Source organism: Suillus subalutaceus, assembly GCF_016647625.1.
Source record: "Suillus subalutaceus strain FC151 chromosome Unknown DFJ58scaffold_189, whole genome shotgun sequence".
Classification (NCBI taxonomy): Eukaryota; Fungi; Basidiomycota; class Agaricomycetes; order Boletales; family Suillaceae; genus Suillus; species Suillus subalutaceus.
In genome coordinates, this window is record NW_024540438.1 from 63,394 (window position 1) to 76,591 (window position 13,198).

At 42.1% G+C, this 13,198-nt stretch overlaps 3 protein-coding genes across 3 annotated transcripts; 1 reads left to right on the top strand and 2 right to left on the bottom strand.

Annotated features, from left to right (window-relative positions):
• Nucleotides 1–5,137: 5,137 nt before the first annotated feature.
• DFJ58DRAFT_846840 (uncharacterized protein) lies at nucleotides 5,138–5,995 on the bottom strand (the record flags this gene model as incomplete). The annotated part of the gene is made up of 4 exons (XM_041393367.1): nucleotides 5,138–5,218; nucleotides 5,269–5,657; nucleotides 5,734–5,789; nucleotides 5,958–5,995. The coding sequence occupies 4 exons, from the start codon at nucleotides 5,993–5,995 to the stop codon at nucleotides 5,138–5,140; spliced, it is 564 nt and encodes a 187-aa protein (XP_041237176.1).
• Nucleotides 5,996–7,403: 1,408 nt separating this feature from the next.
• On the top strand, nucleotides 7,404–8,380 carry DFJ58DRAFT_846841 (uncharacterized protein; the record flags this gene model as incomplete). The annotated part of the gene is made up of 4 exons (XM_041393368.1): nucleotides 7,404–7,449; nucleotides 7,503–7,737; nucleotides 7,808–7,928; nucleotides 8,258–8,380. The coding sequence occupies 4 exons, from the start codon at nucleotides 7,404–7,406 to the stop codon at nucleotides 8,378–8,380; spliced, it is 525 nt and encodes a 174-aa protein (XP_041237177.1).
• Nucleotides 8,381–12,127: 3,747 nt separating this feature from the next.
• Nucleotides 12,128–12,956, bottom strand: DFJ58DRAFT_846842 (uncharacterized protein; the record flags this gene model as incomplete). Its single annotated transcript, XM_041393369.1, has 5 exons — nucleotides 12,128–12,265; nucleotides 12,288–12,396; nucleotides 12,457–12,487; nucleotides 12,538–12,813; nucleotides 12,863–12,956. The coding sequence occupies 5 exons, from the start codon at nucleotides 12,954–12,956 to the stop codon at nucleotides 12,128–12,130; spliced, it is 648 nt and encodes a 215-aa protein (XP_041237178.1).
• Between the last annotated feature and the right edge of the window lie 242 nt (nucleotides 12,957–13,198).

Here is a 13,198-nt window from a genome sequence, read left to right on the forward strand (position 1 = left end):
TACAACCTGGTCTGACTGAATGCTCAATACTAGCTTTGGTACAGGGACTAAGGGTGCTTGATGAGTGAGGCAATGTATCAAGGTCAGATCTGAAAAAGAATGCACTTGCAAAAAGTAAAAAATGTTAAAAAATAGATACATTGAAAACCAGATTTGAGCTCAAAATACTTTGTATCTTTGCAGGGCCTGGTTAGTAAATAGCAAAGTCTTCTCAATGCTTTTGCTTATAAATTGCTAACATCTTTCTGACAGATTTATCAGACTTGATATGAGTGCCATAGAGATTGTCAAACAGTAAGTCTTAAAGTAAGATGTTGACAATGTCCTTGTCAAGAACTGTCAGCTGTAAAGTAAGGTCAATACCATGTGAGGCATTATTATAATCATAGAGATGTAGGTGGCTCACAGCCAAGCACAAAAAGGTAGTACTACATATACATCCTTAATGAGTTCAGTGTGAAGATAACAAATATGTCTTAAGTTGAAATAATAGCTCCATAGACGGGTTTTTCTATGCAAAATGTGAGATGGATAATTAGAGTGATTATAATGGAAGATGGTAGGTAGACAAATGTTGAGAAACTTAGCTTTTCATTTCTGACCTTATGAACTGTGTGTTTGGAAGTCTCTGTAAAGATGAGTCTGAATAATCAAAATATTCATCAAATAAGTCAGAAGGAGAAATGGCAGTAAAAAATGCACCACCAGGCCTAAGACTAAGAGTAGCTTCAGAGCATTCCACAGAATTATCTGTAAAGATAAAAACTTCTCCTAGAATCCATCCTAACAGATTGGTTGAATTGTTAAAGGGAGCAGTGGTGTTTATAGATGCATGATTAGGCACCTTGAAGTGCTACTAGAATCCCTGACCATAGCACCTGAAGGAGGAGATACTGATCTTCCAGATTAAATGGCTAGTGGATTGAGGTCAGAAATAGTAGCGGTCATTGTGAGTGCTTTCCAAATAGAGCATGGAGGCATTGGTAGGGCATTTGGTAGCCTTAAGCTCATAGTGAGGAACAGAACTGGTCCTTCATAAATTGGGTGAGACATTGTGTAGGTATCATAATAGAATATCAGTTAGCATTGTCCAAGGCCATGTATAAAGCATATAGAAAGCTTATGAGTAAGTACAACAGCTTATAATTAAATGAAGTCAGAAATGAAAATGGACTTGTCAAATTGAAAGACTAACATATATGAAACTCAATAATCATTTGTAGATACTTATGTTACAGAATTCCTTAAACAAGGCACTTTGTGCTACTTTTCAAGTGTGATCAAATAGCTCCAGTCTTTTACAATAAACTTTTGCCATAATTAGGATGTGTTTTCTTCTAGTGATTAGTGACCATATTTTCAAATAGTGTGTTTTCCTTATAGACTTTGTGGGGATTGTTGTTCATTTAATCGGGGTTTATATCAAAAGTCTTCTTTGTCAATTTCTTGTTTTAGCCTACAGTGTCCTACAATGTTTACTTAGATGATGTTAAGACCGTACTCAAGTAGTATCGGATCCGAAGGGCTTTGGCCTCAGCTCGTGGGCTGTGCCCCTTTCCCGAGTCTTGCCCCTTATTTCAGAGTACTAGAGTATCGCGTCTAGTGAGATGGATAAGTATCGTAACGGATCCGTTAAGGCTTCAAGATATCGAAAGTATAGAGTAACGGCTAATCCGGATCAGATCCGAACTAGAAACTAAAGGGTGAGGACTGTCCGAAGACAGAGACAGATGTATAGACTATAGGAATCAATCCTAAGTCTCAGAATAGACAAGAGTATCGTACTTGAGTCCGTACGGATAACTGAGGGACTTAGAGTCCAGACGGAATGAGTGCAATCTAAGATGATATTCGAACTGATCTACTACAGCGCATGTACAAGGGTTTATATACTACAGATAACTAATGGAATGATCAATAAGCAAAGGCGCAAGGCTATGTACGAAGTATAAGCAAAGTATGTGCACAGCGTATCAGTAAGTCGGATGGATAACGAATCATAACCGGGAATGAAGTATAAGTTAAAGTGGATCAGTAAGTGCAGCGGATCAGTAAGCATAACGGAAGTAAAGGATAACCGGTATACCAGTGTACAGGAATGCCGAAAGGAGATGAACGATAGTTAGAGTTATATGAACAGGACATGAAATAAGAATCAGATCAGATCTGTGGACTGGACGACGGATATGTCCATCGGATCTGGATCGGATCTGCACCCGGGAATATGGTATATGACAGATTATCTATGCTGGCTAGATTAGTTCCTGATGTCATTCACTCTGTAGCAGTGATTACATTCTTCTGTGTCATCTAGAGTTTTCAGCTTTGTAGTGTTAGGAATTGTGAAAATATGACATACTGTTAGTTATATGATGATTCACCTCTACAGTACACTTTCCTGTGTGTTTTATCTCTATATATGTACCATTATACTTACAGTATCATTCCTCACATTTCTCTGACTATTTACATGATGTTACATATGATGCGAGTTTGCAACTGGAACTTAGATGGGGGCTCTTTCAGACTGTGCTGACTGATGTTTCCATTATGATATCTATAGTATATAAACTCAAGTAACTCTTTGTACGTCATCAATTTAAATATTAACTTAGTACTTGCTTATTCCCATTTCTTTAGACTTGATTTTTATCTCTTGTCAACTTTGAGCCTGAGAATTAAATCCTTGCAGGCTATATCTCCAGCTTTACCTTAGGGTGTGTTGCAGAGCTGGTTGGCCTAGAAGGAGTGCATGGTAGCAATACAAGTGTTTGACATAATTATAAATGGTGAAGGGCTCAACTTAGATGTTTTATGTTTTATAACTCCTGCTGTAGCATTGCAGCACTGTCAAAAGAAGTGTCAGCAAATGTGAGAGTTTGATGGACTTAGCAGAATCTCAAATTTAGATGTGAACTACCAGTGATCCTCAACTATCCTATGAATTGATTCAAATGAACATTTCAATAGCCTTTAATGTAGAAGGGGACTTTATTTCCGATAAGGCAATTTTTTGAGCTGGAAAGTAAGTTTTTTTTTTCATGATATTGAACTGCTACAAATGCCTGATCAGCTGATGTAGTGGTACTAGCCAGTATTACTGTCCCACCTGTTTAATACCATTGAAGAGGGTAGATGAACTTTGTATTCACCTGACAGATGATCTATACTGCAATGCTATGCCAATCCCACATGCACTTTGTCAACCTGCTAGTTCAGGTGAAAAACACATGGGTCATTATCACAACAAGTTTGGGGTCTATCTATGATTTTAATCAGCTAAATATGTTTAAGCACATTAAGGCTCATGACCATGAATCTGCTCACAAAGATAATGTGTACTATCCATTTTTGGGAAGGAAGGAATGGAAACTCACAAATTTCTCATTGAGAATCTGAATCAGGCGCAAATAAGTTGTTTTTTGAAGCTATTATAGGTAAGTGATCTTTACATTGACTTTTAAATTCAAACAGCTTGCTACTAGGTGAAATCGGAAGCATGACAACAGCCTATATTCAAAAATGTGCCACAATAGATAACCCCTGTAGACACCCTGCCAAAGGGACTGCTGTAGTGCTGCATGATAATTGAGTATATTACCACTTATCCTGTTCATTTGATTTGACATGATGCCTTGAAAGTATCAAAGCACATATTCAGCAATCTAGTTTTTGCCAATAACATGGAATTTGATCCATATGAAGTGTTTGTTAACAGCATTGAGTTTGTGTGCACATGATATCTAGGCTTGCAGTATTTTTCATATTTGAAATACTGATTTTAACAACAGTTTAAAAACTCCAGTCACTTGACAAACAGAAGGTCTTAAGATGCATTCCATGTTCCTTACTATTGCTAATATCTGATTTGACATTTGCATGAAAGCTACTGCTCATGCATGGCCATGTATCACATATATGCCCATTCTCCAGTATGTCTGCAATCCTGACTTCCTGACCTCCCTAGGTTGTCCCTAGGTCAAGTTATTCCTTACCTTTGGATTGTGGCGTGTCTGTTTACATTTGTTTATCAAACATCGCCCATATCCTAGAGTCCAGTGCTCCTTGCCTCTTTGGCAACTTACTCTGGACTCTAGGTACTGTATACTCTTACTATACTCCAATACATTGGCAACCTACTCTGGACTCTAGTCCTGATAATATCTGGTCACTTATTAGCCTCTAGAAGCGGCCCACTTCATTCCCATCTTAACAGAAAGTGCTCCAGTTGCACTGTTGAGAGTGCTCCAGCAGCACTGTTGAAAGCACTTGAGTTCTGTCAAGAGCCTAGTCTTCTGCATGAGCAGGCAAGACAGACTGAGTCATTGAACAACTCAAAGTAGGCGGAATGTGCTGTGTTGCAACGCTAGCATGAGTTGGTGAGATCACAACTGATAAGTTGTTTGTGCCGGTATGGGAAGATGTCAGAGTGAATGACACATTGAATTGTGCACTTGAAGAATGGATAGGTGGTGTGGAGGGTCTGCGAATGGTGTGATGACCAGTCTTCGGATCTTCGATGTAATCCTGTCGAGAGACTACATCACAGAAGTTGTTGTGACCGAAGTTAAAATTCTCGTCTTCATCATCAGGTGAGACCCAGATTGTAGATGCTCCCCCATCAGTATATTTCGTTTCACGGCATATGTATCATGGTAATGGTGTTTGTTGGCAATCTGGACCTGTCTGCACAAGTCGAGCCATTTCCAATTCCATCTCTAGATGCTCCGCACAACACTCAGCATTAGCATGCTTGCGTCCAGACTGCAAGAGCTGATCACGAAGTGAATTAATGGTCATGTGTGCATCTCGCAGCTGGTTGGATGTAGATACAAGTTGAGTGGTCTGCAAAGTCCAAGCAGTGCGCTTGTCATCTCAAGCAGCTTGAAGTTGAGGATCAAGCGAAGCAGTGATTGAAGTTAGAAGATCAACACCTGAGGTGCATGAGGTGCGAGCTCAAGGAGTAGGTGTGCCAACAGAACAACGGGAAATACTGAGGGCGGGCTCTTGTATCTCAGTCTTCATGGAGACCTTTGGTGTCCCGGCTCACTGAGGCTCATCTTCGTCACTCTCCCGATATTAATAACTTCATCGGCAAATTCATCCTGATCAAGATCCCAGGTGCCAGCCTTCTCGTTCATGCGAGGTCGATTTCGTGAGCGCGTTCAATGTGAGGAGGGCACTCAGCATCACCAGTTGGCTTTGTAGTGTGAACCAACTTAAAGTAAAATATCAGCACTGGAGTTCACAGTATATAAGAGCACATACCAGCTTAAACTTAAGCTCAAGAGATTTTGCGGGATGAGTGGGACAGTCATGGCTATCTGCCCATGCAGCAAACTCTTCCGCAACAGCAAGCCAACCCTTTGCACCAAGCGGAAGACAGTTCATGCATGCATCAAGCAGGGCAGCAACATCATCATCATGGTAGTTTGGTGTACCCGAAGTATGACCACCATGACTTGATCTTTTCGTGATTGGTGGCTCAATTGTGGTGAGTGCCTTCCTCTTCCCTTTAGCTTGGGATGACACTGCATTGGGACAGTGGCTACCAGCAACTTTGCAGGCGGGCGCAGGTTGTGTGAAGGGCGGAGACAGAACCTGGTTTGCAATCGTATTGTCGTCCTCACCATCTGATTGCCCATTTGACCAGCGGGCTGCATAACAAAAAGTTCAGCGCTTTGTAGGAAGTTAGAAAGAGATTGGTAATATGCATATTGAATGTAGACATACACTTTATATCGCCAAATGCATAGCGCATTGCACATGGTGCAGAATGTAGCATACACCTGAAATAATCACCAATTAGCATAAAAGAGATATCCGGGAGACTTGGACTTACAAAGAATATCATAACAATGCCTGCATCCTTTCTTATCCTTGCCACATCACATGGAAATGCGCTGTGATCACCTTGAAAAATTGTAAATGAAGTCCTGGCATGAATGGGAGCACACATGGTGCAGAATGTAGTGTGCACAGATTTACCAGACATTTGTTTGTGCGGGATGACGTCGCAGACATTGAAACATCATTTAGAACGAATCTGGAACAGGGTGCATTTGATGTGTGGAATTGGAAGTTGCTTACGTTTCACAGCAGCCCCTTGGCACATAGGGGTTTGAATCATGTATCTGGATTTCCAAATCCCACAGGAAGTCATCCAATTATATTTTACTTCTGGCCCACTTCCATATTGCACAATTTGCTTCAATATAAATCCAGTCTGCACTGTCAAATGTACAACCACCCATACTTAGAATGGATAGCACAAGACCTTCTCCTAGCACATCAGATGCATGCCACATGTGTTCCATCTGCAGAACCACAACCTACAGAGCCCAGAAGTGCTCTAGAGTGCAAAGAAAGCTTCCACCAACCCTTTATAAAGCTGATACCTAATTGAAAGAAATAACAAAAAGAATCCTCAGTTAGTACAGAATCACCACTAATAAGAACAAGACAACAGCTTCATACTAGTACTCCAATGATGCACCTCTCTAAATTAATAAAAGTGGAATTTGAAGTTGTCTTCACAGAAAACATGGATTCTGCTGAGTGGTTGACATTCTAGCTCATCTCAGAGTATGCTAGCCCTAATGTGAGCAGTAAGGATAAAAATATCAGAGAACTCACTTAAAATTCAAAATACAGATGCAAGAACACATTAAGGGCTTGTAAATATAAGCTAAAACAACACTGTAGCTCAAGTTCCAATGTCACAGTCAAAAGTGAAGACAAATTTGTTCAGTTTCTTAGCCTTTGGTCTCATCTTAGTATACCACATTGCTATTGTAGGATAAGCATATACTAACAAGGATTCACATTGAGTGATGTAAAGTTGAATTCTTAGTCAAAATTGTAATACATCTTGAAAGTCATGTGTTTTTGTCCAATACAGTCTTCAATACTGTTTCTGTAGACAATACTTCTACTGCTTCAACTATAACACAATCTCAGCACCCCAATTACTCAAGCACCTTAGCTCATCCTAGATGTGCCCTTTACTCAAATCATTGATGGGCACCCTTAGGACATGCTCACAGTTGCATACCTGCACCTATAGTTCTCTGCAGCTATATCTTCAAGATAGTGTGATCTATGGCCTGGTGTAGGATCTTCAGGGCTGGACCTGGGGGCATGAAGGAAATAGTGCAATATTCAATTTTCCTGGATTTCATAGTAATGATAGGTCAAAAAGGAGCTACACAGATCAAGGCCATTCTCCAGCTCCTGCATAAACTATATAGACTCATTCTCTTTCCAAGCATCTCCCTAAATACTTCCCCTTCAACTTCTTTAGTTTGGCCTCTTTCTGTACCAGTTCTTCCTTCTGCTCAGCCAGTAAATATATTTTCCTCCTGGAGTAGTCTAGCTCTTTCACTGTTTAGTGCAGTTGTCAGATGGTATATGTGACACTGCACAATGCCAAACACATCAGATTAGAAGGTAGGCAACTGTGGAAGATATCAACACATGCACTTATCCATTTGGACTTCCAGCGCCATCAGCCTTGAAGGATCCTGCCGCTTGGGCCATCTTGGAACATTTCCTCACCACAGAGTTAACTTACACTGATATGGAAGATCAATTCTGCACGTACCTCAGTGATCGACATCACCAATCTGATTGGATCAATGTTAGGGTGGCATTGTTTTCTGATGATGGCAATGATAAGGTAGCCCTTGCAAACCTCCATCTGGAGAAGCTGAAACACTTGGTGGAACCTCCAAAGAAGTCAATTCGTGAACCTTGACGGTCAGTAAGTTATCAGTCATATTAATATTCCTATACTTACATCTTTCAGGCTAGAAATACTTTCCTTGATATCGAAGCAGGGGAGGGAGGGAGTGATGAGGATAAAGAGGATGAAGAGGATGACACTTATCTCTTGCACTAACATTACCATCACTCTTGGTTTCGATCAGGTTTGCATTGTGCAGCATCAACAGATTTGATACACTACGCACCTTACCATACATTAGAATGCCATCCGCCTGCTTTGAAATATGGTTTGGACATCTACTTCAGAATACAGTGTTGGCTACATTCATTCTAGTTGTAGATTAGGATATATGCAATGAAATGGGGCAGCTTTACTCCCCAGTATTAAGAGGAAAGTGTACACTCTGGACAAGCAAAAGATGCATGATGAACTGGGTCTGTCTAATTCCCTCCTATGTCTATGCACCCCTCTAGACTTTCCTCCCTAAGGTGCATTTAAATTAATTAAACAATTTATGCGCTAACCCTTTAGAGTTTGATCCTGGATTATCTCTGCGAGGCAGGGCTTCCTGCTTCCCCTGGCCTGAAGGCGGATAGTGCTGGAACGCCAGGGCAAGCAGGGACTGGTACTCGTGTAAGAGTTAGATGTTGTTAAGGCTTGGCTTACTCTGAGAGGGTTGTGGTCAGTAATGGACTTAACAAGAATGTCTATTACCCACATCATTCATCACTGGTTGCAATATGCACTGTATCAAAATGCTAACCTCAAACTTTTGACACTTAATAAAGTGGTAAGTGGTGTCACCCTAATGTTCCTGTGGAGGGAGTTGCCTTCTGCAGAACCTTTACTTTACCTCATGCCAAAGGACATTGTTAGGAGGACCTTTAGGTCAGATGGAACTTGGGGTTATGTAAGTCACCACCTTATTCTCTGCTCTCAAATCTTTCAAGCCCCCTTAGGTCTACCTTAGGCCTCCTTCACTATCAGACCTTGAACATTTCAACATATATGCCCCTCAAATTTGCGCCATTGTCTCCTGGCAGTGCAGTTTGGGCCACTATGCCATAGAGTCTTTCAAAGCCATCTTTCAATCCCATGCCTCTAGATCCCAGGCCCCCTTCCTTCCCCATCTTACCTGCCTACAACTAACCGCCTGCTTGGATCCCCTCTTGGAATTTGTGCCCCAAATAATCCATATGGGTTTAGATATGCTCATACTCTCAGAGTATGGCATGGGGTTGGACTCCATTATGACGGGTATCCTCAGCACACTCCCTCCCCTCCATAATCTTGGCTACGTTGATTTGAGTCAACATCTTAGTGATTTCGCCTGTCAGATTCACATGATTCCTTCCCTACAGACTCTTAGAATACCCATTCTCAAGTCCAAGGAAATGTGCGCAATCTTCTCACATCCCTCCCTACTCAACCTAACACTTGTCATCCATGACAAAGTGTACCTGCCAAAGTGCACTTTGACATTTCATCACCCCCTTCATTCTTTCAAGCTCATATTCTAACACTCCATCTTGTTCAGTGGCTTGGACCACGAATCTTTTGGGGCTACCATCACTATATTGTGCAAGGTCAGGGTCCCTTGCCAGTGTTTTGGTATCACACCCGCCTTACAACTTTGGCAGGAGTGAATTGGGCACATTCATCTGATGCCTGCCAGCTGAGAGTCCTTATGGCATTGAGCCTGTGCTCCAAATCCTGGGTCTCGCACATTTTACCATGGATGTGGGAGGTGGACATTACACTCTGCATGACAGTGCCCCACTGAGGGTTGATTTTCTTCAACTGCTTTATCCAGCTGGGCTGACACACGTTGACCTTACCCTCCTTCAACATGTGCAGTCTCAATGATGACGCCCTCCTTGACCTCGCTCTTAGTATGCCGCAAATGGAGGCTCTATTCCTTGAGACCTCACATCATTGGTCAATCCCTCCTAGTGCATCACTAGCCGCAGGTAGGTCCATTTTGCTCAATTGTCATGGTTTAAGACAACTGGGACTCGTATTTTCCTGCAGTCTGGGCACTTTGGACTCAGATCTCCTCTCAGGTAACAAGTTGATCAGCAAGCATTGGCGTCTGTCTCCCCACCTTACAATGACATCGCAGTTCCAGTTTTCTGGGCTCACTCCTTGCCTAATCTCACTATGATTTACATAGAGCCTTATGATCTTAGCTTCTTACAAGCTAACTACGTTCATAATGATCATCTTACATGAGTTAACCATTGGCAGAAAATCTTGGAAGGAGGACCACAATAGCAGATCCCGTTCAATCTAGATATATTGACATGTAGTATATTTAGATTACACGTATTTAGACTTCATTATCACCTCTGGTAATATTGCTCATCCCTACAAATCGAGCAGGTTCTATTGAGTACATAATATTTCTCTCCTCTTCCTCAACTCCATACATGTGATCAGCCTCAGAATGTACAAGTAGGATGCACTCATCTCTACATCCTCCATCATATTTGTCTGGAATGCAAAGATAATCATCTGAATACTCAAAGGGAAGAAATTGTCCAAGTCTAAATGCATCATCTGTAGACCTTGACCTTGATATTCGCCTGTCAAGTCCAGCATCTGCAAACTTAATACATAGTCTGTACATGTAATATGGCTTGCAAGTGCTGCAGCCATGGGAATGCATGTAATAACACCTGCTCTTCATTCAGCAATGGTAAAATAAGCTTAAAACGCACCAATGGATGTTTCTATCTTAGTAAAGCCATACTTTTTGTAACCCATTTTACAGATCCAGGTGTCTCAATATTACCTGGATCATTGTCCCTTGAAGCACTTGCTTCAAGGACAGCTTCCCCCACCCCAACAAGTCAAACCTCTGCACCTGCTGTCCTTGTTCAACTCGTTCTGTGAGGTCAAGTAAGGGTTATATCCAACTATCAGCACCTACAATAGGTAAGAAAAACAGTGCCACTGCAGAGAAAGCTACTGGATCAGGGAGCCAAGAGACTCACACTGATCAACGATGCCACTAGACACCTGAAGATAAAACACAAATGATTGACTACATTATCACCCACAAAGTGAAGGGCAGCAATGGAGTTAACTTCAACAAGACAATTTTCTGGGGCCTGGTGGCCCAAGATATGGCTTCATGCTCTATAATTGGTGTGGTGAAGACAGCAGAAGTGTGTTTGCAGAAATGGGTTCGGGTGCATTATTTTTTACCCCAATATGTGCTCAGATACTAAAATGACTTCAGTTGCACACCACCTTTCATGTTGTTCATAGGGTAGTGCACTATTCAGGTATCTCATGGAGCACAGAGCATGGTGCTGATATCACACCTGAATCTGAGATGGTATAGGCTGGCACATCTGGATGGTCGGATTCCGGCTCTTTGGTGTAAAGGATCTCTACGTGGTATGTGCGACAGGGCATGGTGAAGATTGGGCACCTGAAGAAGTACCCGCACAGGTGGATTTGCATGACGGTGATTAATGGCGCGTCTGGGTAGTGGTGTGCAAGGTACGGTTCGGTGGACACGTTCTTTAGCATGTGTGAAGACCATGTGCAGTCAGGGCGGGAGATACTCAGTGACCTAAGGAAAATTGCTGTCAGCTATTGCACAATGGCAGGGTGATGAAGGATAAGTTTATTCAGATATATGACATGCTCACTGTCATCTTATTGGAGGTGAGGTTTTTTGAAGTCAAACTTGATGAATATGCTCCCTCCATACCTGCTTCGAGGCTCTCATCTGTACATTACTATGAACGAGCTTGATAGACATACTACAATCCAATAAACATTATCCGTCAAAATCCTGGGTGTGATTCATCATTGAAATGGCATAACATGTAAGACTTATGCTGAAATGACGAGTAGCGAACATGGCGAACGGGATGGCAAACAAGTTCGCTATATTACACAAAACACTACTGGGAAGCAAGATGTAGATGTAATTAATCACACCAACCCGTCTGACGGCATGAGGATAGCCTATTTGTTCATATATGAAAGGTCCGGTGCTCCAATTTGTGATGTGGAAGCACAGACATAGTACTCACTGGTTTGATGCTCACAAACTCGTTGAACTTGTTGCATCACTTAAAGCGGTAACTGCATCACCATGCTTCAAAAGTGTCAATGCTGTACTATTACTTCAACTACCTTTGACTACTGATCTAAAATGTGAAAGAAACATTCAAGTAACAGTTACTCAAGCAGGCACACTCAGAATAACAAATCAATATGAATCTTGATGCTCATTCAAGTGTAGTGTATGTGTATAGGGGACTTGATCTACTCAGAACTGAGATTGCGGATCAACAGATCAATACACATTTTTATTTTGCTTGTAATAGAGTCAATGGTTTGATGCAACAACTATGTATATAAAAACTACGTATATCCAGTCTAGTACCACGTGACCTGGCTCATCTGTTCCAACAGGTCCTCAATATGCGTCCAGATACTATCCTCGCTGGAAGTTGCAGACAAGGCAGGCAATGCAGAGATAATGGTATGAGGGAATGGAGTGGCCAGAACAACCACCTACATGGGGACGCACTTCCACCGCGCCTTCCTCGTATTCCCTCATATACAGGTGCAAAGCATCTGCCCAAGTCTCTTGCTTGACCTGAATGGCTCCACTGATGCCCAGAGTACGTTCACCAACATCAAGCCTAAAATAGTCAGACACATAGTTAGTAAAATGAGTGGAAATGAATTCAAAAGTGACGTACCAGTGAAAGAAAATTCCTACCTCCTGACCCACTGTAACGACCCAATAAGCATCAGGTTCTTCGCCGGGATACGGCGCACACAGCTCGCTAGGGTGAGGGATGGGTGGGACGTAAGGAGCAACGTGCTCCATGACATCTGTGAGGGCATCTGTAAGAGGGCCACCAGGATCTGATCGAAGGATCTGATCCGAAGATCAGATCCTGGTGTGGAAGGTGGCGACAGGATGCTGGATTGGTGCGAAGCATTTGATAGTATAGGCGGGGGTGCACGAGGATGAGGGTTAGAAAAGGTGATGTGTTCCTCGTCGGTGATAATTGTACACTGCTTGCTGTACGTGATAGTCTCAATGGGAAGATCTATATTAAAAGTCAGCTGGCTTGAGTTCAGGTATAAAAAATCACGCACCTGATACAGTCATTGCCTGTAAGAGCTCCTCTGACCCACGACATCTACCTGAGGTGGTCGAAGAACTTGCGGAAGAAGCTGTCATCCGAGACATCTAAGATCAGCAACTTAGACAGAACGCAAGGTCAGTGGTCACGTGAATCAATTGTTGCACTTCAAGCTTTCAAGTGTGTTGATTAATAATATATGCGTCAGAACATGCTAACAAAATCCCGAAATCAAACGCGACTCACCACTCAAAAGGTGAGGCAATCAAAGCCGATCACAACCAGCACGGTTTCCGAGTGCACACAATTGAGGTTTATGGGCCAAAGGCACTTGCGACTCGTGCCATCA